The sequence below is a fragment of the Trichosurus vulpecula genome, chromosome 2 (genome assembly GCF_011100635.1).
Source record: "Trichosurus vulpecula isolate mTriVul1 chromosome 2, mTriVul1.pri, whole genome shotgun sequence".
NCBI classification, from domain to species: Eukaryota; Metazoa; Chordata; class Mammalia; order Diprotodontia; family Phalangeridae; genus Trichosurus; species Trichosurus vulpecula.
Genome location: NC_050574.1, coordinates 4,206,156 through 4,229,957, shown reverse-complemented (window position 1 = coordinate 4,229,957; position 23,802 = coordinate 4,206,156). Strand labels below are relative to the sequence as shown.

At 49.8% G+C, this 23,802-nt stretch overlaps 1 protein-coding gene across 1 annotated transcript in view; it reads right to left on the bottom strand.

Annotated features, from left to right (window-relative positions):
- Positions 1–23,146, bottom strand: part of LRRC4B (leucine rich repeat containing 4B) — a 30,735-nt gene extending 7,589 nt beyond the window's left edge. The window contains exon 1 of the mRNA XM_036747442.1: positions 22,850–23,146. Within this exon, the coding sequence (XP_036603337.1) occupies positions 22,850–23,146 (297 nt within the window). The remainder of the gene's footprint in view (positions 1–22,849) is intronic.
- Positions 23,147–23,802: the final 656 nt, after the last annotated feature.

The following is a 23,802-nucleotide window of genomic DNA, read 5'->3' as shown; positions in this document are numbered from 1 at the left end:
GCTGAAACCTGAAGGAAGAGCAGGGTTTCCCATGGTGATATAAAAAGAGAACCATCTTGGAGTTAGAAGAACTAAGATTGAGTCCAGTCTTGGACACTTTTCTAGCTTTGTTCTCTAAGTCACATAACCTTGCTGTTTCTCAGTTTCCTCATTTGAAAAATGGGAATAAAATTAGTTGTACTGCCTGTGTCCCTGGGCTGCTGTAAGGAAAGCACCTTTTAAATATGAATTATGATCACTGCAGGTGGAAATGAGGAGGGAATCTTCGTGCACAGATACGGGAGAAGGGAAGACAAGGCGAGGAAATATTCTATGTGAGTTAAGGGGACTGTGGAGGGCTCTGAATGATAAGGCTGGGTTTGTATTTGTTCTCTGGGTAAAAGTGGGCCATTGAAGGATTAGGGGCTGGCCTCTGCTGCATATTCATTCTGTAGCTGTGTGGCAGAAGATGGATGGAAGTGCCTGAGATCCAGGAAGCCAAGTTGGAGGCTATTATGATGGTCCAGGGGAGAGGTGATGAGTGCTAAATCTACCATGTTGGCTCTGAGAGTGGGAGAGAAAGGGCTGGATGTGAGAGCACTAGGGAGCTTGAACTGACACTATTTGATCACTCAGAGGTGATGAGAGGTGAGAGAGTATGAGAGCCCCAGCCTCCATGAAGGTCCAAGATATTAAGGGACCAGTAGGTCACCATCCATGGTCCATAGCTTCCTATCTGCCACAAACCAGAATAGGAAGCTATCTATGCTTTCCTCCAACTCACTAATGAAATTGTAAATGATCCTCTTTCCTTTATAAATATACTCTGGCCAAATTCAACTATGGTTCAGAACTAAAAGGGGCAAGTAACTTGATTGTCCCATCAGGTGACTCTGGGACTAGCAGTGAAGATTTATGGGTACAATAAAGATGAGAACTGGGCAGCACACAGCAATCTTGGTGGGTCAGATCCAAGGAAAGAGAAACGTCTTCCCTCGGTCTCTTTCTTCCAAACCTGGACCCAAATGCCTCTCTTTAAGGAAGTCTCTCTAGACTCCTGTCAGCCAGGTAGGCATCCTCAACCTTAGTGATCACCCCTCCCAGGGGAAAAAATATAAACTAAATTAATTAGAACTGGAAGGAGCTAAAAGCCAGGACCTTTTGGTCTCCACCTCTTCATAGATGTCTACCTCATTCTCTCTGCCTCAGTTTTGCCCTTGATGGGTGTGGGAGAGAGACCTTGGCATGGCAGGGCAGGGCAGAGCAGGGATGAGGATCTGGGGACTTTGTTGGTATCCTCTTTCCTTCTAACCAGGGGCTAGAGCAGAGGATAAAACAAGGAGTTTAAAAAATACAGAGATGGAGTAAGGAAGGTCACAGATGAAGGGAGAGGAAACAACAGGTACATCCATATTTCTCCAATATGAGGAAGAAGAGCCCTGGGAAAGTGGATTCACCTCTCAAATTGGGTGTTCCTATCACCTAACTCTCTGAGGCTGTAAGCTGCTGGAATGGCAAGCAAAGTGGGACTTTTTGCTGTTTTTTGTTTTGAGTGCTTCTCAGCGCTCCGGTGATCCAGTGCTTTTGATTGAGTCTTGCCTTTGTTTCAATCAAGAGTCTTTGATTGATTCAGGAGTCTTTGATGACCTGCTTAAGTCATGGGAAGGCCTAGGTCACATGGGTTTGAGTCACATGGTTGTGATGCCCTCTGACTCTGAAGAAGTGTATATATACTCTGAGATTAGCATTTTGCTTGGGGCTCACTCACCGGAAGAGCTTTCCTGTGATTTGGCCCAAGGAGACTCTGGGTAGCCATTAAGGAGCCCCCAGGCTTTGAAAACCCAGATGTTGATTCTTCTCTTTCTGGTAACTATATTTATATTGCTATGGACAGACAGTTAGAAGCCCTGTCTGCTGATTTGTGTTCTGTTTATATAATTTCTGCTTGTATTTGCTGTGAAGTTCAGGGTGCTGACTTTTCCCCCTGAACTAAGTGAATGATATATGTTTGTTTAATTAAAGTAAGATTATAAATGCCTTAAAGTTGCTTTCCTTAGAAAAGCAAATCAAAGAACCTGTGCTAGCAGCCCTCCTGTGTGCTGGGGTTGTTGCTGGTCTTATGTAGCCACAGTAGCCTCAAGTAGCACTGTTGTTACAGCTGCAGAGCAGGTGCTGACCAGCATGGGCAGGTGACATTCCTCACCAAGGGAAATTCCCCACTTACCCAAATGAGTTGCTGGTTAGGGAGCACCTAGCTGTAGTGAAGGAATTAAGATCACCTGGTCCAGGTGAACAGCATCTCAAGGTCCTGAAGGAGCCTGTGGGTGGGATGCCTGAATCTCTGTAAGAGAGATCTCTGAAAGGTCATGGAGAAAATGCAAGAATTGGGAGCCAGGCCTGAAGATAAACAAACGGCATTGTAGTCAAAAGAGAAAAGAGAATGGTGGCTGAGAACTACTGACTGGGAACCTGATTTGGTCGTCTGGAAAAATTCTAGAACCTTTGATTAAAGGGTAGAGAATAGCTGGAAAGGGGAGTAGTGAGAAGGAAAAGCCAGCACGAATTCATCAAGGGCATGACAGACTGATCTGAACTCCTTTTGTAACCAGTGGCCCTTCTTGTTGGAGCAGAGGAGGGGGGAAAAGGAAAGAGAGAGAGAGAGAGAGCTTGAGAGCTTGGCGATTCAATTTCTGATGGCTCCTCATTTTCATTGCCCCTTCATTCTGGGATGAGCCTTTCAACGGGACAAAAAGACGCTCTCTACCTCTCACCATCCCTTTTTCATTATTGCTGTTTTTCTTGTGCTTCACCTGGATTCAGACTTCTGGAAGAGCAGGGAGAGCAGCCAGTTGCCAGAGCACACGGAGAGGCTTGGCCACCAGAAGTAGCTAGCAATGACAGCACCAGGGAAACAGAAGCTGGTTCGACTGGAAAACATTCTCATCCTGAAGCCCAGGAACCTTGAGAAAAGAACATTGAGAGCTGCTGGGACTGCTGGGATGATGAAGTGGAGAAGCTGATTTCTCTTTTAGCCTGTGATTCTGGAATGCAGTTTAAATGCCTAGCTTCCTCATCCTTTTCCACGAGCTGTGCACAGGTCTGAAGATCAGGAAGAACTGGGAGGAGGGCTAGGAGATGACAGAGGGTGAATGTGTGCTGTACAGGAGTGTCAGGTTTATTTTCCTCTTCACTTTATTCTATGTACAATAAATTAAGTGATTACAACACAGAGAGTCTCTGAATTCATGGGGGGCTCAAGAGCTAGTTACAAAGAGTAGATTTTGTATTTTAATATTTTGAACAATATTCCCTAGATTAAATTTAGACCAGAGAGACAAATCCAAGCTGTTTAGCACCACCTCAGCGGTGTGGGTTTGGCAGGTATTTGCAGAATGGGGGCCCCCTGGGGGCCAATGGTAGTAGTCCAGTCTCTCAAGAGAGTTATCTCTCACATATGTCAGAGGACCTCCCGGTGAACAATTCATATATTGCACTCCCTTGCTGGATATGTAATACAATGACATACTGCCTTTCTGGAAACATAACGAAGGTGGCTCTTGAGTTACACAGCCCAAGGGAGTGAGATCAGATATCACGGTCACAGTCTAGAAGGATGCCCAGTGTCAGATGTCATGCTCTTTGGACTAAGTAATTAGAATGGCAGATTAAGGGATGGAAATAGTCTAATTAGATTTCATCTAAGTATTTCACAGAATCTCTCATACTATTATATGCTTAACAAGGTAGAGAAATGTGGCTTAGAGACAGCTCATTTATGTGGGTTTGGAACTGATTAAAAGCTTGGATCCAAAGGGTAGACATTAATTGGACAATATCATTTTGGAAAGAGGCTTCCGGTGGAGAGCCCTAGGAATCTGGGCGTGGCACTAGGCTGTTTTATCAAGGCAAAGAGAACATGCTAATCAAAGTTGCAGATGAAAAAGAAGATTGGGAGTGAAAGCTAACCTGTTGGTCGATAGAGTGAAGATCTTGACAGGCTAGAACAATGGACCAAATGTAATAAGATGAAGTTTAATAGCGATAAATAGTCCACAGGTGTAAGTTAGTGGAGGTTAGGGCTAGATGACAGTTTGTGTGAAAATGATCTGGGAATTTGAGTGGGCCAACCACCATGCAGTATGGTCAGAAGAGCTAATGCAGTCTTGGGCTATGCTAAGAGAGGACCGATCTCCAAGGCAGAAAAAGTGACAGCTCCATTGCCATGTTCAGAGCACCAGCTCTAATTCTGAGAGCCACTTTTTGGGGCTGACAGGTTAGAAAGTGTCCTGAAGACTGTGACTGGTCAGGGGACTGTGGAATTGGAAAACTGGCTAAAGAACGGGGGATATTGAACTTGGAGAAGAGAGGCCTTACTTAGCAGCAGACTCGAGAGCTGTTTGTGAATATCTCAAAGTTTGTCATTTTGAAAGAGGCTGTACTTGTTCTGCCTCCCCTCAAGGGTGGGACTAGGGGCAATGGGTGGAAGCTGCAGAGAGGCAGGTCTAGGCTCCAGTCTAAGGAAAACATTTGCCCCTAGCACTTAGCACTGTCCAAGGACAGGACAAGTTTCCTCAGGAGACAGAGGCCTCCCTGTCACTAGAGGCCTTCCAGTGAATGCTGGTTGACCTGTCACTGGCAAGGTACAGCATCTACAGGCTGGAATCGCCAGCTTTGGAGGCCTCCTTGAACTCTGATTCCGTAATACAGCAGTGAGGGGAAGGGGGAGAGGACAGAAGGGGACATAATTAGGAAGGAGGAGGAGGGGGAATAATATCAGTGACCCCTCGTCTAAGGTTTACAAAGCAGTTTCCACACCTTCCCTCAGTGTATCATCCCAGCTCTGGGTGGTGGGCACTGTGGGCACTGTCATCCTCATCCGAGATGCTGTAATAATCATATTGTCCACCTTCCTTGCTGGGAGTATATGTAATTCAAGTGCTTTGCAAACCTTAAAGCAAAATATTAATGCCCACTACTGTTCCTGGTGATCTCATCTGCTCCCCCAGGATTCACAATCATCTTTGCAGATAATGCCCAGATTTATATATCTAGTCCCGGTCTGTGCCCCAAGCCCAGTCGGACACATCTGACTGAACATCTCGTGGGAATTCAGGAGCTTGCCCTGCCCACCCCAGTCCTTTTCCAGCCTTCCTGTTCTCTGCTGAGGCCCCAGGTTTGCAGCCTTGTCATCCTTGACTCCTCCCTCCCCAATCAGTTGTCATCTCCCACAGCCACAAGCCCTCCTCATCCTTTACCTGCTCTACTGCACTAGCCCCTGATAGGGTTTTCCTGAGCCTAGTCTGTGATTATCTCCAACCCTTCACATAGCTGCCAAACTAATCTTCCTGGTGCACCAACAGGACCACGTTACTACCTTTGCAATCTCAAATGTCTTCCGGGGCTCTGGATAAAATACAAATTCCTAAGCCTGTCACTTAAAGTGCCCCCCCCTCCAAGTTGGCTACCTTTCCAGACATTTCATGAACTCTACATTCCAGACAAGCTGGCCTATCTGCTGGCCTCTGAACACAGCATTCCGCCTGCCACTGCTAAGTCTTCACCTACATGTGCATTGATTAAACTCCCCCTCTGCACTCCCACCCCCAGAATCCTTAGCTTGCTTCAAGGCACAACTTGGATGCTATCTGCAATGGATGAAAGGAATGAAGGAAGGAAAGGAAAGGAAAGGAAGGAGGGAAGAAGGAAAGAAGGGGGGAAGGAGAGGAAGAGATGGAAGGAGGGAGGGAAGACAGGAGGAAGGGAGAGAAAAAGGAAGAAAGGGAAGGAGGGAAGGAGTGGGGAAAGAAAGAGGGAAGGAAATAAGGAAGGAAGGAAAAAAGGAGGGAGGGCAAACAGAAGAGAGGGAGAGGAAGGAAAGGGGGGAGGAAAGAAGGAAAGAAGGAAAAAGGAGGAAGACCGGAAAGAAGTATTAAGTACCTATTACATGTCAGGTATTGTGCTAAACTCTACACAATTCTCTCATTTGATCCTTACAACCTTGTGAACTAAGTGTTATTTCCACTTTACTGTTGAAGAAACTGAGGCAAACAGAAGTCAAGTAATTAGCCCAGGGTCACACGGCTAAAAGTGTCTGAGGCCAGATTTGAATTCAGGCCTTCCTGAGCCAAGGCCCGGTGCTCTCTCCACTGTCTCACGTAGCCACCACTGACAGCCACCTTTCCAAATGACCCTCCCAGTTCTTAGAGCTCAAGTTCCATCTTTGAATTGCCTTGACCCTGGTGCCATGAAAGGGTCTCGAGGACAGTGACATGGCCACATCTGGGCAGCAATTTCCGGCCTTCTTTGTGATGCAGCATGTCCGGAACAGTCAACGGTGCCCCCAGGATTCATCAGTCAGCCCAACAGTTTGTGGGCAGAGCCTGGGAGGAGATGTTGCCCAGCCAATGTCATCACAGACCCTCTGAATCCAGCTCCAGCTCCCTCTGTCTTTCACACAATCCATTCCTGGGACATTAGAGGCATGTACTAGTGTCTGCCCCAAGTTTGCTGAGTTGGATCCCCATGGGGCCCAGCTCTTTGAGGTTAGACCTGTGGTACCTGCCCGGCTCTGGACTCTCCTGGTAGGACCCGCCTTGCTAACTCTGGCTAAGGGAGAAGGTGACCTCCCATGTGGGGCCTTGCTGGTTCCTATAACTACAAGCTGTCCTGATAATTTCTGACTTGGATACAGGTTAGCTCCTGATGCCCACCTTGGAGGAGTGTTGCTGCACTGGAGATGACTCCAGTGGAGGGCAAGAGCCTCTACATGGAGGAGGCCATGTCCCCTACTCAGAACTGACCTATGGCTCCTCATGCCTGATTGAGGAAAGTTCTGGTTCCTGGTATTAAGCCCCTTGCCGGCCAGTATCTGGAGCTGGAAGGGGCCTCAGGGGCCATTGTGTTTAACCCCACATCCTGTTTTACCAATGGTAGTATGAGGGCTAGGCTGGTGAAGGGTCTTGGCCTGGATCATAGAGAGAGTAAATATCAGGTGGGATTTGAACCTAAATCTTCTGACCCCAAATGGGTTCTCTCCCCAATTCCAGATCCCAGATTCTCAACCTCAGGGTCATCTTTGACTCCTCACTCTCCTTCATCCCACATGTCCAACCCATGGCCAAGTCTTGTAGGTTTTCCTGGCATGACATCCATCTATTCCCTTCACTCCACTCACACAGCCACCCCCTTGTTCAGGCCATGAACTATCATGCTAACTTCCCAACTGGCCTCCTTGCCTCAAGTCTGTCCCCCCTCCAATCTAGCCTCCACACAGTGGCCAATGAGATATTCCTAGAGCCCATGACTGACCATGATGCTACATGGCTCAGAACACTCCAGTAGCCTCCTGTCACATAACACCCTTCACCTCCTGGCATCTGCCTCCCCTGTAAGGCCTATGTCATAGCCCTCTCCCTCACATACCCTACATTCCAGGAGAACTGGCCTTCCTGCTATTTTTCACACATAATAGTCCATTTCCACTCTTTTGCCTAGGCTGTCTCCCATGCCAGGAATGCCATTCTTCCTCACTGTCATGTCTTAGAGTTTCCAGCTTCCTTTTAATGTTTGCCTTTTCAGTTCAGGTGCTTTCTCCTCCCTGAGACCCTTCTGACCCCCCCACCCTCACCCCACCTCCCCGCTACTTGTACTTTCCCCTCAATGATTTACTATTATCTTTGCACACATTTTGTTACCTCCCTATAGGAATACAGGTGGGTCCCCAAGAGAACATAAGCTCCTTGTGGCAAGGGGCTATTGTGTTTGTGTTTCTATCCTCAGTGCCTAGGACAGGACCTGAAATGGAATAGATGCTTAATAACAGCTTGCTGATAAACAATATTTAGAAATGACAAATGCTGTCTTCATTACTGTATCCAGAGGCCTTTTCCCCATCATCATTCTCCTTGGCCTCTCTGCGGCCTCTGACACTGTTGATCAACCTCTCCTCCTTGACACTCTCTTCTCTCCAGGTTTTGGGAGCATCACTCCCCTCCGGTTCTCTGGTCTCTTTTGCCACACATTCATCCGAGTCCTGCCAATGACCAGGGGTGTCCCCCAGGGCTCCGTCCTGGGCCCTCTTCTCTTCTCCCTCTATACTCTTTGTTCATTTATGACATAGGGCTCTTTCACATCCTGAGCTTTCTCAGTCTAGCAAAAAGAATCATTTTCCCCAAATCTGACCTGTACCCATTGCCTGGAATGCCTCTCATTCTCTTCCACTAATCCAAATTCTAATCATTCTTCAAGGCCTCTGTTGTTCACGTATTCCTCCCGGCAGCCCCAGGCTTGCAGGCGCATTGTCCCTGCCCTCGTCCCTTATTCCCTCTGCCATACATCTCCTCTCATTGGTCGTAATGAATAATCGGGCTTCATCGGGCACATTGATATCTCCAATTTCATGAGATCCTCGCGCAGTCCTGGGAGGGACATAGTACAACTCTTACTCCCATTTCACAGATGGAAACATGGAAATAGAAAGTTTTTGTGATTTGTGCAAGTGTTTGGGCCCACTCAAGGCTTCGATTCCAACACCATAGCACACCTGTAAGCTGGATTCGAATCCTGTCAGTGCTGATTTCTGGCTAGGGGAAGTTGAGGCAACTCTCTGAACCTCCATTTGCTCATTTCCACAATGGAGGCAGTGAACCAGCCCACCTTCGAGGCTCCTGCTCGCTCCAACCCTGTAAGCAACACTGTAATATATTGTCCTTTTTCTTTTTCTAACTGGGTTATTATGTGTCCCCCCAGCTATACCGCCAGCCTCAGCGACCACGCCTTTTCTCTTTGTACGGAATAATTGGAGAGTGTTGGGGCCTGCCAAATGCTTTCCACCCGGGGTTCCTTTTGATCCCCACAATGAGCCTGCAAGGTGAGAGTCACAGGCATCATCCCTACTTTATAGAGAAGGTCCAGTGTTAGCACAGCTGCTTCAGAGGCAGGATTTGAACCCAAGTTTTCCTGACTCCCAGTTCACCGTTCTCTCTACTACACCAATGCCCCTCTTCTCTAACCGTTGCCCACAGCATCCAGCCTACAAGAAGCATCCGATAAACATGAATTTCACATGCCAGGTCCAGGTTCACAGATTGCATCCTTGTGGGCAGCGCAGTAGAGATGCAGGAACCTGAGCTAGGAGTCCACAGTACTGGACCCTGTCTTAGCGTGAAACCATGGGCGAGCCAATTTATCTTGGTGGGACTCAGTTTTCTCAACTGTAAAATTAAAATTCCTTTATCTTTTGATTTCTAAAGTCTTTCTAGTTCAAAACAGATATGATTTTGTGAGCCTTTATGACGTGGTGGAGGGTCAATTTAGAGTCAAAAGACACTTCACTATCTCTGTCACTATGGATGTCACTTCATATCCATCAGCTTCAGCATTCTCAAATGTTAAATGAAGATTTGAACCCCTTTGTGGTTCCTTCAGTTCTGAATCTATGATACTCAGAATGTTTTTGTCACAGAATAGACTTAAACAGAAGGTGCTATGTTGGCTTCCACTGAAAGGCAAGATTGTGCCTTGGGCCAGTCCGTGGAGGCTCTGGTGACTTAAGGACCAAACGCATTTCAGTGAAAGGTGATTCCTTAGACCAGATCCGGAGGACTACAGTGTTACAGCTCTGCCTGGTAACAATGAATCGCTGACATGAGATCTTTCAGAGAGACCAGATAACATTTCAGTGGTGTCTGACCAGAAGGCAGGCCATTTGTCCATGCCTCCAGAGGATAGGTTTGGGGCTGTGAAGGGAAGGCTAGATTAAGGGAAGGATGGAAGGCATTCTCGGCCAAACCAAAAGGTTCTGAGGGCTGAAAATATTTTCAGAATCCCTGTTTTGCTTGCTTTATAAATGTCACATGATCTCAGTTACTACTTCTATTTCCACATATGACTCCCAGATCTCCACTTCTGGCCCTGATCTCTTCCCCTGATTTCCTATATCCATACTTGGCTGTTTCTCTAGTCCCTTAACCAAGGGTGTGCTGGTAAATGTTTAACAACTGGCAGGGGGTGGGGTGGGGCAGGGTGTGGAGGGAAATGTATGCACAGTTTAATCTGCATTACCAATATTTTCTCCATCACTGTCTTAAGTCTAGACGATGAACAAAACAGCAAATCAGCCTTCGGTTACAACGCTTGCCAATTTCCAAGGTATGAATGCTCACGCTAAAAATTTAACAATCATCTCTTGGGAGTTTGTATGAGGTTGCCCCAGCATACCACTGCCCGTCAGAGCTGAAACCTCTCTAGCGCTAACAGTGTAAACTTCAGCACACCAGGGTGGCACGGGCCTGAGAACCCCAACTCATCCAAATGCAAAATGGAAGAATCCCCTCAACCACAACTCAGTGAGGCTGACAGTCCCTCAGCCTCTGCTTGAATACTTCTAGTGACAGGGAGCTTACTACTTCACTGACCATTTCATTTCTAAGATCGCAGAACTATGGATTTCGCAGGAACTTTTGAAGTAATTTTGTCTAGCCCTGGAACTTAACCTGTAAGAATCTGAGTTCATCAACTTCCCCCCATTATTGTCACTGGCCCCCTCCCTCTTCTGAGTCCCTTCAGGCCTGACGCCTAAGGGTCTGTCATCTTCCAGTCCTCGCCTCTTCTCTTTCCTCAGCAGACAATCCACCAGCAAGTGCCTCCTATCTTTCGTTGTGATTTCCCACTGGGCTCCCCTCACTTTCCATAACCACCTTCATTACTTCCTTTTATCACATGCGTTCCCCCACGACCAAACTCCTTAGTCTGGCATTCAAATCCCTCTGCAATCTGGTCCCAACCTACTGATCCTATTTTCTATTTCCCTCTGCTATCCAGTGAATACACCCAGAATTCCCTATGTTCTTCAAAATCTGCCCTTGCTTAAGCCCAGCCTCCTCGACAATGCCTTCCCCAACCACTTTGGCTCTTGCTCATCTCTTGCTTCTCTGTCTTCCCCAACTCCCATGACCCTACGATCTCCCCCAGGCCCTGCCCTAGTCCCTCTCACACTGGGTTATTACTTTCTGTTTCATGGCTTCTCCTGGGACCTGTGGTGAGGAAGTGTTCTGTAAACATTAAAGCATCCAGCAGTCATCTCATACTGCTTGCTCAGTGATCAAGACTATAATCTCCTTGAAGTCAGGGACTGTCTTCTAAACCTTCTGGGCACCCAGAGGGCATTGGCTTGGCATCCAAGACAATCTCAACAGTATCCCAGTTGATCTCCAAGTCACTTCCCACATCCCTGCCCTTCTCAAACATCTCTGACAACTCATGGGATTATGGGAACTCTGAGTAAGAAGGCTCAGCCCCTAAAGCAGGGCAGAAACCTCTAACCATGGTCAGAGCTGCCATTTATCTGGGGCTTTTAAGCTGAAAAACACCTCTGTCTAAGGTATCTCATGTGAGTCTAACAATGGCCCCATATAATCCTCATTTTATGGATTTGGGAGGCTGAAGCTTGGGCGACTTGTCCCAGATTCATGATTTTAGACCCAGGTTCTCCAAATCCACAGTCAGCGTTCTTCCCACTGCACTACAGCCATTATTCCCCTGAGTGTTGAGAAATGTTCTATTTGAACAACTGCAGGAATGAGGAACTCCCTAGTGACCAAAGTGGTCTGTTTGCACTTGCGTAGAGTCAAGAGGTTCATTACGTTGGCAAAAGGGCGCCATATTTCAGGTTGGACTTGGATTAGGTGACCACTATGATCTCTCCCTACCTGAAGATGAAACGACTTCACCAAATCTTCCTCCTTGCACCTTCCCTTCACGAGTTCTGGCTCTGCCCTTAACGGCTACATAGAATAAACAGGTCCATTCGTCTTTCACACAATGGCTTTCAGAAATTGGGAGAGGTCTATGGCCCACTCCTCATGCTCCCTCTTCCCCAACGTAAACATTTCCAGATCCTTCAACCACCTCTTCAGCAGAGTTTGGAGTCCTCTCTCCAGCCTGGCTGTCCTTCCCTGGACACAGTCCTGTATGTAAATTTCCTTCCTAAAATACAGTGACCAGAAGTAAACATGATCTCCAATCAGCCACTCATCAAGCTTCTATCATAACTTTGCTATGGACTATACTAGTCATTATATCCTGCTGAGGGTTGAGGATCCAAAGAAAAATAGTGCCTGTCCTCGAGGAGCTCACACTCTGCTGGAGGAGACAGCATGGGCACAAATACACAATAGACATGAGGTAGTTTAGGGAAGGACACTAGCAACAGGAAAATCAGGAGACTTGTGAATGATGACCACAGACTCTAGGTGCACGCTGTCCAGGACAGAGAACGGCAGCCCCATCCTGTCTTGTTCTGGACACTAGTCTCTTAGGCAAGCCCTAAGACTGGCTTACCTTGTTTGGCTTGCCTACCTCCTACTCCACCCAAGCTCATCTGAGCCTTCCCAGCCCTCCATCAAGTGGCTCTACGTAAGCAGAGCAGACCAATATTTAGAGCAGCCTGAACAAAACATAATTTGGTGGCTCTAACTGCCTATGGGATCATAGGGCTTGTCTCGACCCTCAGGAGCTCCTCCTGCCTTTCCCACTTACTCTTCTGCCCACCCCTCTGCTCTTGCCTGCCTGGAAGGCTCTATTCCCTGAAAAAGTTTTGTACTTTCCCCCTCTCTGTGCCAGTCTCCCCAGCTGAATGCCCTTCCAGTTCTTCATCCAAATCCTAGCCATTCGCTGAGGCCCAGGACAAGTCCCATCTCTTCTAGCAAGCTTTTCTGGACTCCCTAGACTCCAGGGATTCTGCCTCTTCTGGGTTCCTATAGCTAAGCCTGCCTGTACCTCTCATGGAGAACTTATCACACACTGCCTATTATTAATTATCTTTTCATATGTTTATGTCTTATTTCCTTAATGGTACTGTGAGCTCCTCGAGGGTAGTGACCACATATCAGTTACCTTAATAGTTTCTGATAAAGGCACTAGGTGGCAAAATTGGTAGAGCTGGTCCTGGGGTCAGGAAGACCTGAGTTCAAATGTGGTCTTGGACTTTTATCAGCTGTGACCCTAAGCAGGTTGCTTAACCCTCTTTCCCTCTCTCCCTCCCTCCCTCCTTTCCTTCTCTTCCCTCCTTTCCTTCTCTTCCTTCCTTCCTTCCCTCCTTCCTTCCTTCCTTCCTTCCCTCCTTCCTTCCTTCCTTCTTTCCTTCCTTCCTTCCTTTCTTCTTTCCTTTCTTCCTTCCCTCCTTCCTTCCTTCCTTCCTTCCTTCCTTACTTCCTTCCTTCTTTCCTTCCCTCCGTCCTTCCTTCCTTCCTTCCCTCCTTCCCTCCCTCCGTCCTTCCGTCCCTCCTTCCTTCCTTCCTTCCTTCCTTCCTTCCTTCCTTCCTTCCTTCTCTCCTTCCTTCCTTCCAACAATGAACACTGGGCTTCAGACCCCGAAGGTGATCAGTATTTGCTGAATGACTGGTTGAGGAGGCAGGTGGCACCTGGGAGTCAGAAAACTGGTTTTGGTGTCAGAAAACCCAGGTTCTCTCACCGTGAGCCACTCGACTCAGGCTCTCTGGAAATTGTTTTTTGCTTCTGTAAAGTTGGGATTCTGACACTTCTACCTACCTCGAGAGCTTCCCTCACAGGGTTACCTGAGGTGATATCGTAAGGGGAAAGGGACTGCCCTATGATTTCATTAGGGTCAGAAAAAGGCCCTTGAACGATGTTGGCTGCTTCTCTGCCCTGTTTGTCTCAGGTAGCTGCCCAGAACCGGGAGACCTTCAGTGCCTCCTCTGAGGTCATACGGTCAGGCAGGATCAGGGGTGGGACTGGAACCCAAGACTCCCTAGCACCGCACCACAGCCAGCACTCTCACCACTAGGACTCTTCCTAATTAACGACATTGATCTAATGGATAGCACTATGTAGAGGAGGCAGATCGAAATGTTTAAGAAGGTGAATCTGAGAACATGCAAGGATTATGTGCACCTTCTCCTCAGGAAAGCAGGCTACAGGGGGTGAAGAAGAAGTCCTCTGACATTCCCTCCTACAGGGAGGGAACAGGATTCTACAGGCCAGGGATTTTCTTCTGAAAACCTCCAGGGGCTCCCTACTGCCTCCCATTCTGGAACGATCCACAGGCCAGGCCATGCTGGGCTGGGAATCCGGAGCACCTAGGTTTGAATCCCTCCACCCTCACTAGTGGTGAGACCCAGGGCAAGGCCGTTTCCTCATCTATGCACCTACCTCCCAGGATTGTTGTGAGACCCAAAGACGATACTATTTGTAAAGCCTTGGGCACACCTTAGGCAGCTAAGGAGCGCGCAGTGAGTCAAATGTTGGACCTGGCGCCAGGGAGACCTGAGTTCAAATCCTGCCTCAGACACTTGGTAGTTCTGTGACCCTAGACAGGTCCCTTCATTTCTGCCTGCCTCAGTTTCCTCATCTGTAAAAACAGGAATCATAATAGCCCCACCTCCCAAGAACTTTGAGGGGATCAAATGAGATATTTGTAAAACGCTTTGCAAACTTTAAATCATAGAAATATTATTTATGGGATGTATACACACATACATAGAAACGTTAGCTGTTGTCACTGCTATAGAAGGTCAGTGATGTGTGTTCTTACCAGCTACCCCAGCCTGGCATTCAAAGCCTTGCACAATCTGCTGCCACCACGCCTCCTGCCTCATGCTACAACACTCTCTTACCCCTATTCTCCTCCTGCCCTCTCCCACACCACACCCTAGCTCAAGCCACCTCCTCTCCTGACCCAGTTTCCATCCTCTCAGGGGCCTTGTCCTCCAGGAAGCCTTCCCTAGTTGCTCAAGCTACAAGCACTTCCCTTCTTCCTCGTAACCTTTCCTCGTTCACAATGTGGGCTCCTCCTTTGCACTTCTCATAGACTGGCTTCTCCTTAGTTGTAGACACACCTTATATCTCCTTTCCCCATCAAACTGCTCCAGAATCCCAGGACTAGATAACCCTAGGGTCCCTCCAAGCTCTCGATGTCGAATCCTGGTCTAGCCAGGGCAGAGCACAGCAGGACCATTACCTTGGCCTCTCCTAATGAAGCCCAAGTTCCCAGTGGCTTTCAGGGAATTCCATGTCATACAGATGTCTCATGTTATTTTTGCAGGCCACTAAAAAGCCCAAAACTTTTTTCAGAAGAACTCTCTAACCACTCTCTCATGTTGTATTTTTGGTGCTGATTTCTTGAACCCGAGTGTAAGATTTACATTTATCCCTGCTAAATTTTACCTTGTTAGACTCAGCTCCTGGGGAGGGGTGTGTGTGTGTGTGTGTGTGTGTGTGTGTGTGTGTGTGTGTATGTGTGTGTATCTGTGTGGGTTTGTGTGTGTGTGTCTGTGTGTGTGTCTGTGTGTGTGTGTGTGTAGGGGTAGGGCCCATGTTTACTTTCAGCTTGAATCCTCAGTAATGAGTATTAGTTTTACCCGCTGGAGCTGCTGAACAAATGTATGTAAAATCTTCAATTCAATTCCATCTTTAAAAACACATTGGTTTAAGCAGCTACTGTGGTAGGACCCTGGGGCAGACCCAAAGCTTGGGTGTGACAGGCCCTGTTCTCAGTGGGCTCAGAGCCTAGCAAGCAGATGTGATCACTAGGGTAACTGTGATTCACACTATAGGCATTAAACACGTGCACCTAGACGGCTGAGTGAAGTCTCATGGGGGAGATGCTGTTGATGAGGCTAGAGGTGCAGCAACCCGACCTGCAGGTGGTGCCTGAAGTGGCCTTTCGCGGCCCAGTGAGAATCCCATAGGAAAGGCTTGGAGGCAGCATGGCCAAAGATCTGGAGGCAGGAAAGCCAAGACTTGTCTGAGGCACAGAGGGCTAGAGCCCAGGCATGAGAGGGTACTGACTGTGGAGGTGGGAGGCGTGCTTTGGAGTCCTAGTTTCAGCCCTTAGGAGCTGGGTGACAAACTTTAGGTGCCCGAATGTAAAGTGGAGAAAATCATTCCAGAAGTCCCCTCCCTCCCTGCACTCCCAGGTGGTTATGAGGCAAGCATCTTCTACATCTCACAAGGCTGCAGAGACGGGAGGTGGGGGCGGGGCTCTGACCAGGGGGAGCTCCCTCCCAATCTCGACCCCCTTTCCCAACAGAGCAAGGTGGCCCCCGCTCTGCAGGTTAAAGGCCCTCAGAAAGGGCTGCCCCGGGCTCTGAGGGGGTCTTTCTGACTCTCCACATGCACCTCGATGTTAGGATCTCGGTACGGGATTTGGAATCTGAAGGACAGGTTCAAAGCCCAGCCTTCACTAGCTGGGTGACCTGGGGCAAATGGCTGAAGCTCTAGGAATGTCAGTTTTCCCATCTGTCAAAGAGAAGTGATTTTGAAGCCTTCAGGCACCAGAAGAGTAGCAATCATTGTGCCCAAGGAAGGTGAGTGGGACAGCCAGCGCAGTGTGTGGGGTGGGAGGGGAAAGCAGGGAGGCACCGAGTTCGGTCTGGAATAACAGTAATAAGTCACTAACCCACATTGCCAGCTGTGTCCCAGGCCCTGGGCTTGGTGCCTCACAATTATCATCTTATGTGATCCTCACAAAAACCCTAGAGGGAGGTGCCGGCATCATTATTCCCATTTTACAGATGGGGAAACTGAGGCATTCAGGGGGGAAGTGACTTGCCCAGGGTCATTCAGCTAGTAAGGGTCTGAAGCCAGACTTCAACTCAAGTCTTCCTGACTCCAGGCCTGGTGCTCTATCCACTGGGTCACCTAGTTGCCCTATCTAGTTAAGCTCTGATCCTGGGCAGGCCGGGTCCTGGAATAGGAGAGCAAGCCTCATGAACCTCAATGACTCAGAGGCCAGACTTTTAAGACATTGCTTTTCCCCCACTGTGTATCCGGCCTGACATTTCCCTAAAGTGTTAGACCATGTACACTATAGCCACAGCGGGCCCAGGCGCCCCAGCACCCTCCCTCCCAACTCTCTGGCCAGGGGACAGGGATATTGTCTGGAAGAAAGAGGGCCAGAGAGCATGAGAAGTGACCCTGGGCAGGAAGCCAGAAGCCTGGATTTGAATCCCAACTCCGAACCTCCACCCATGCACCTGGGTGGCCCTGAGCAAAGCCCTCACATCTCTGAGACTCCATTTCCTTCCGTATAAAATAGGTGCAATCATCCTGAGCCTGTCTACCTCTGAGGGCTCTTGTGTGAGGAGCACTCTGGAAAAATCCAGGTGCTTACGGCAGTGTGAGCTCCCCCAGACAAAGCCAGCCAGCATAGGTTACAAGGCTGGGGGATGGTGGGGATGGCTTGTTGGGATGCTGCTCTTCTCTTCTGGATTCTTTATCACAAGGGAAGGCTTGGTGGGAAGGAAGGGATGGAGGAAGGATAAGGGAGGGAGGAAGGAAAGGAGGAAGGAAGGAGGGAAGGAAGGAGAGGAATGAAAGAAGTAAAGGAAAGAAGGAAGGAAGGGAAAAAGGAAAGAAGGAAGAATGAGGGAAGGAGGGAAAGGAGGGAAGAAATAGGGAAGGAAGGAAGGAAGGAGAGGAAAGAAAGAGGAAAAAGAAAGAAGGAAGGAAGGGAAAAAGGAAAGAAGGAAGAATGAGGGAGGGAGGGAAAGGAGGGAAGAAATAGGGAAGGAAGGAAGGAGGGAGAGGAAAGAAAGAAGAAAAGGAAAGAAGGAAGGAAGGAGGAAGGAGGGAGGATGGAGGAGGACAGGAAGGAGGGCACTATGCTAATCACCTTACAGATATTATCTCATTTGATTTTCATGACAATCCTGGGAGGTAGGTGCTATTATGACTCCCATTTTACAGAAGAAGAAACCAAGGCCCAGAGAGGTTCAGTGAGTGGCCTGGGGTCACAGAGCTCATAAGTGTCTGAGGCTGGATTTGAACTCAGGTCTCCCTGACTCCAGATAGTGGAGGAAGATGTTTAGAAATGAAAGGGATATTAAAAACAAAAGGTGCCATTTTAAAAAAAACACCTGGAACCCCTAGAAGTTTCTCTAGAACATCCCAAGATGGCTTAGTACAAAGAGAAGAACAAAGGGCAGGAGTCAGAAGGCTCTGTCATTGACTGTGTGACCTTGGCCAAGTCACCTCCCTCTGGGGCCTTGGTTTTCTCTTTGTGAACGGGGGATGGGGCGGACTTTGAGATCTAAGGTTCCCTCTGTGGCTTCATGGGCAGGACCACAGAATGGCAGCCTCTCAGAGGCCCTACTGAACCCTTCCTCCTCTACCATCGCCAAGGAGAGGTCCCCTTCTCCAGCATGGCTGAAGAGAGGTCCTCCAGTCACAGTGTGAAGTCCTCCAGGGAGGGGCAGCTGTTCCATTCTGGACAGCTCCCAGCCTCCTGGGACCTCTCTGGAGCTTCCTCCCAGACTCTGGTTTTTCCCTCTGGGGCCAAACAGAGAGTCAAGCCTTTCTTACCCCTCCCTACCCTGATAGTCCTGAAAGAAGAGCTGTCACCTCTCCTCTGAGATCCCTGTGTCTCAAAGAGCTCCTCAGTGTCATGGACTTGAAGGTTCCACCAGCCTGCTCATCCCTCCCTGGACCCCCTCCAGCCTACTGACATCTTACCTAAAATGTGGGTCTCAGAAGTGAACAGAGACTCCTCCAGGTGCAGTCTGCCTGGAGCTAAGCGTTCACTATTTTTATTCCTGGAAGCTGTGCTCTTCCATATAGCCCGATGCTAGATTTCATGGCTGCCACACCCCACGGCTCACTCACATTGCACTTGTGGCCCACTAAAACACCCAGATCTTTTTCAGAGAAAATCCTGTCTCACCGTGATGCCCCATCTCACCCATGTGGCCTCAGTTTTTGGGACTTGGGTATAAGACTTTACATTTATCCCTCTGGTGAGATTTCATCTTATTAGATTTAGCCTAGGACTTTGGCCTGTCGAGGTCTGTCTGGATCCTGCCTCTCATGCAGTGTGTTTGCTGTGCCAGCCAGCTCAGTATCATCTGTAAGTCTGATGAGTGGGCCTTTCCCCGAGTCACTCACTGACCAGAATGTAGCACCATCAAGAGACAGCCAAGTCAGCTCCATGGGGCACTCCACTGGAGACCTAAACGCATTATCACGGATCCTGTATCTTGCCACATTTCCCATTCCATCGGATGGCTCATCAAAGGCTTTCCACGATACCTGCAGCATTGTCTTCATCTACCAGTGACCTCCTTGTTCAGAAAGGACTCGAGGTGAGCCTGACCTGGCCTGTTCTGGAGGAAGCCCCGCTGGCTTGTGGTGCTCTGTGCTCTCCCAGGTGTTCACATGCCCTTCTTTACACTAGAAAGTGAGTCCCGGAAGGCAAGGCAAGCCCAAGGACCAGAGTTCATAGGTCCTGTTGCCTTCCTTATCTGAAAACTGGACCTTTGTCCTCCTCCAGTCCCGTGGTGTGGCACCCTTCTCATCCTCCAGTCTTTCCACAGCTGGCACTGACAGTGGCTCAGCAATCATACTTTCCGAGGGGGAAGGCCATGAGAATTTATATAGTGCTTACTGTGTACGAGGCATGTGATATGATCTCACTGGCTCCTCACTACAACCGTGCGAAGTTGCTGCTCTTATGATCCACATTTTACAGCTGACGAAACAGGCAGGTTCAGTGACTTGCCTAACTTTGTGGGACATTGGCTCTATCCTGTTAACCTCCCCTTGCTTCTGAGAGCTCTGCTTTGATGCTCACTAGCTGGAGGATCACGGGCAGAAGCCTCTGCTCTCTGAGCCTCATCTTGTTTGTCCAACAGGAGCATTTGGACCGTCTCCCAGATCCTTCAGGGACTTGTCACTTTATCTTGAAGGCCACTCCCTCCATGCAAGCAGCCCATCTTTGGGAGAGGGCAGACCCTCTGCAGACAGTCTCCAGGCAGTCTCTGAGCTCTGCCGAGGTCACCCAGGGATCAGGAGCCATTCTCCTGATGGTGCTACTCCTAGACTACCACACTCCCTCTGATGAAACGATGTGCGTGAACCTAGTTGGGAAAAGTCAGCAAGCACTGTACACATAGATTTCTGGATTCTCCTCACTGAAAAGGACCTCAGAAGTCTGATAATAATAATGATTAATGCTTATAATGTCTGCTGTTCGTATAGCACCTTAAAGTCAGCAAAGCCCTTTACAAATGTGATCTCCTTTGAGTCTCACAAACCCTGGGAGGGGGCGCCATCACTGTCCTTATGCTCTAGATGACGAAACAGAGCCACTTGCCCAGGGTCACACAGTGAGTTGCCGTCTGAGGCCAGATTCCAACTGTGATCTTCCAGACTCCATGTCCAGAAATTCATCCGCCGCTCACCTAGCTGTCAATGGACACCCATGCTTCAAGTGCCGTGGAACTGGAGAGGAAGGATGGGTTCCAGGGAGGCAGATTTTGGCTGGAAATCAGGAAGAAGTTACTAACAATTAAAGCTCTCCAGAATTGGAACAGGCTGCCTCCGTAGGTAGTGAGCTCTCTGTCCCTGGACATCTCCCAGCTGAGGCGGATGGCCCCTTTCCTGGATGCTGTGGAGCAGATTACTGTTCAGATGTGAGGGCTTTGGCAACCTCTGAGGTTCCTGCCAGCTCTGATGGTCCTGGTGATGGGGGGCTCCCTGCACTGGGCAGTCAGTTGGGAAGGATGCCCTCCAAGACCACTTCCAGCCTGAGCTGCCTGGACCCTTTCTAAAGGGCTTTGCAACTTTCCTCAGACATTTTCACAGACATTCACCAGCCATCCTCCTCCCATGCCTCCTCAGGCCCAAAGTGGACCCTGGACTTCTGGAGACCCAACCAGCCGAGCACAAATTCCTGCAACTGACCCCAGTATCATGGCTCCCCTTTGCTCCAAATCCTTCAGTAGCTCCAAATTCCTGTTGCCTATCAAGACAAAGTCAGACTCTTGCTTGGCATTCAAGACCCTCCACAATCTGGTGCCACATTCCAACCTCAGTTCCCATGAGTGCTTGCCATGTGCTCTACATTTCAGCCCAGCGATAGCCCCTCAGAATCACAGAACCTCCAACCCCCTCCCCCAAAAGAATTCCTCTGCCACTACTTGACACAGTTGGTTGTCCAGCCTCTGTTTGCAGACTTCCAGTGAGAGATGGCCATTCCACTTTGGGATGGATTGCTCTAACTAATGACCTTGAGAATTAGCCCATCTCTCTGCACCTTTCCCCCATTGCTGCTGGTCTGTCCCTCTGGGACCCTTCTCCCAAACACTTGAAGATGGAGGTCATGTTCCTCTGAACCCTCTCCAAATGAAGTCTTTCTGGCATCTCCCACTGATGCCCAGATGGCACATCCTTCAGCACTGTGGCTGCCCAGCCTAGGAATGTCCTGATCCAACTGTGATGCCCCCCAGGGTGGCCTGGCCACAGTCTCATCGTCCTTTGCTCCCACAATCCCCCACGCTGCAATGCCGACATTTCCCTGAGGAATCCCTAACTCTGCCTTCCTCTTGAGGTACCACCTCCTCTGATCCTCTTGCCTATCCTGGCACAGCCTACCTCATTTTGCTTGCAGCTTTCTTATGTTTGGATTATGTACTCCAGGTGTGTGTGTGTGTGTGTGTGTGTGTGTGTGTGTGTGTGTGTGTGTGTCTGACAGAGACAGAGACAGAGAGACAGAGAGAAATACAAAGAGACAGACAGAGACAGAGAGGTTTTCTTGGCTGTGGCAGCTCCCAGAGTGCCTCTGACTGAGGCCTGGACTGTGGCAGACGTACCCAGACACCCCAGATCCTGCAGCTAGGAAGCCCCTGCTCCCAGACAGCCAGCAGCAGTTGCCAATCAGGCTGGTGTGGCCTGGGGAAGGGCATTCTCCTACTCTGGACGTGAGTGTGGCCCTCCCCCCACCTTAGGCTTGTCTCATCTGTCCCTCCACTATCTCTAAACCTGCCATTCTGTACCTGGGCCTCACTGCATAACTTTGGACAGATCCCTTCCCTCCCGGGCCTCAGTTTCACCTTCTCTAAGAAGAGGGAGCTAGTCTCAGGGATCTGTAGGGTCCCTGAGGAGTCAATGAAGTCTAGACAAAGCGTTCAGCTTGACCGAGAAGATAAAGAGATCCAGGGACACGAATCCAGGTCTCAGGACCTCGCGCCTCTGCTTCAGAGGAATCTTCTGGGGAAGCCGCTGATCTGACGGAGCCCCTCCCCATTCCCCAGCCTGACACTCAAAGGGAAAATGACCAGAAGTGGACGAAAGTCCCATTCCCGGCTGCTCCCTGGGGGCCCCGAGCCGGCAGCAGAGCGCTATTAAGAGATGGGGGCCCCCAGGGGCGGGGACTGAGCCCTCCCTCCAGTGGGAGGCTGCAGGGCGGGCGCGCACACACCGGAGGGGTGGGGCAGAAGGACTTGGCCACGCCCACAGAATCCAAGAATGCCCCCCACGAAGAGGGAAGCATCTGAGAGCCAGAAACACTGGGTTTTTTAAACGGTAGGAATCAGAGGAACGCCTTCTTAGAGGTGGGAGGGACCTGAGATCTCTTGTAGTCCTGCCGCCCCATTTTACAGATGGAAAAACTGTGGCCCAGAGAAAGTCGAAGGACCTTGCCTCAAGCCCTAACCCGGCGACAATTCGGCTTCTGCTCGGACGCCGCCAGGACCGGGAGTTCACTACTAAAGAAAGCCACAGATTGCATGATGGGGCAACCCTGGGTGGGGAGCGTTCGCCTGTCTCCCTTTCTGCTCTTCCCTCAGGCTTCAGACACTGACGAGTTAGGTGAGCTGGGCATGGAATTGGAAGCAGCTTCAGTTTGCTCTCCTATTGACTGTGCCTCCCTGACGGAGCTGGGCGAAAACCGCTCAATAAACCTAAAATCGCCATCAGAAACCCAAGAGGCGGACCCTTTCCTCCCCCATGACGGCCCCTGGGGCGGTCGAGGCCCACCATCACCATCTCGTCTCCCTAAAGTCCAGGCCGGACGCTCCCAGCTTCCTCCCACCGGCCCAGAAGGCTTGGGCTCGGAGCCCCACGGCCAGCTCCTCACCTGGATCCCATTCTCCTGAAGGTTCAAGTATCGCGTGTTGACTGGGATGCTGGCCGGGACTTCAGCCAGTTCCCTCCGAGTACAGATCACCCGGCTGGCCTGGTTGCTGCAGGAACAGGCTGCCGGGCAGGATGTAGCTGGTGGGGACCCCCCTCCAGCAGCTGCCGCGAGGGCTGCGCCACCCCCGCCACCCCCCAGCTGGGGAGAGCAGAGCCAGAGGAAGAGCAGGGCCCCTCGGGGCCAGGACATCCTCCCAGGGAGCAGCAGGGGCCACGGGGAGCTGCAGGGACGAGCCATCCTCAATATTCATGCTCTGTGGGGTGGGCTGGTGTGCTGGGGGGCTGTGGGGAGACAGAGACAGAACAGGAAGGGATGTGGTTAGCAAACAAGGCCCAGGGTCCTGCCGTCCTCCCCCACCCTCCTCAAGGAAGAGAGATCCACAGGCTTAGGGGACTGGAAGGTCCTAGGAGAGTCTCATGCTTACATGCCCCCGAGAGGAAGCTGAGTCTCAGAGAGGGGCAGGGTTCTTCCCAAAGTCACACAGACACTCTGGAGATGATCTAAGCCAGTCCTCCAGAGAGGTGGCTATTTGCCATCTTTGGGACACCTGCACGTGCGCACACACACACATACACACACCTATGTGCACACTCACATGCACACACATGTACACACACACACATACACACACACAACTTCCTGATCTAGAAAACCTGGACTGGGTTTCTTAATACTAGAAGGAGAGTCAGAAAGGCAAGAATTAGGAGATGGGGAGAACAGAGCTCCCCAGAGAGATGGACAGAGACAGAGGAGGCAGAGAGAGGGGCAGCAACAGCAGGGTGCAAGGGCCAAAGGTGAGGGAGAGGGACAGGCTCGGACAGACACGTGGGGAAGAGAAGCTGAGACAAGACACAGACACTTGAGTGTGCAAATGAGATGACTGAGATGGGGGA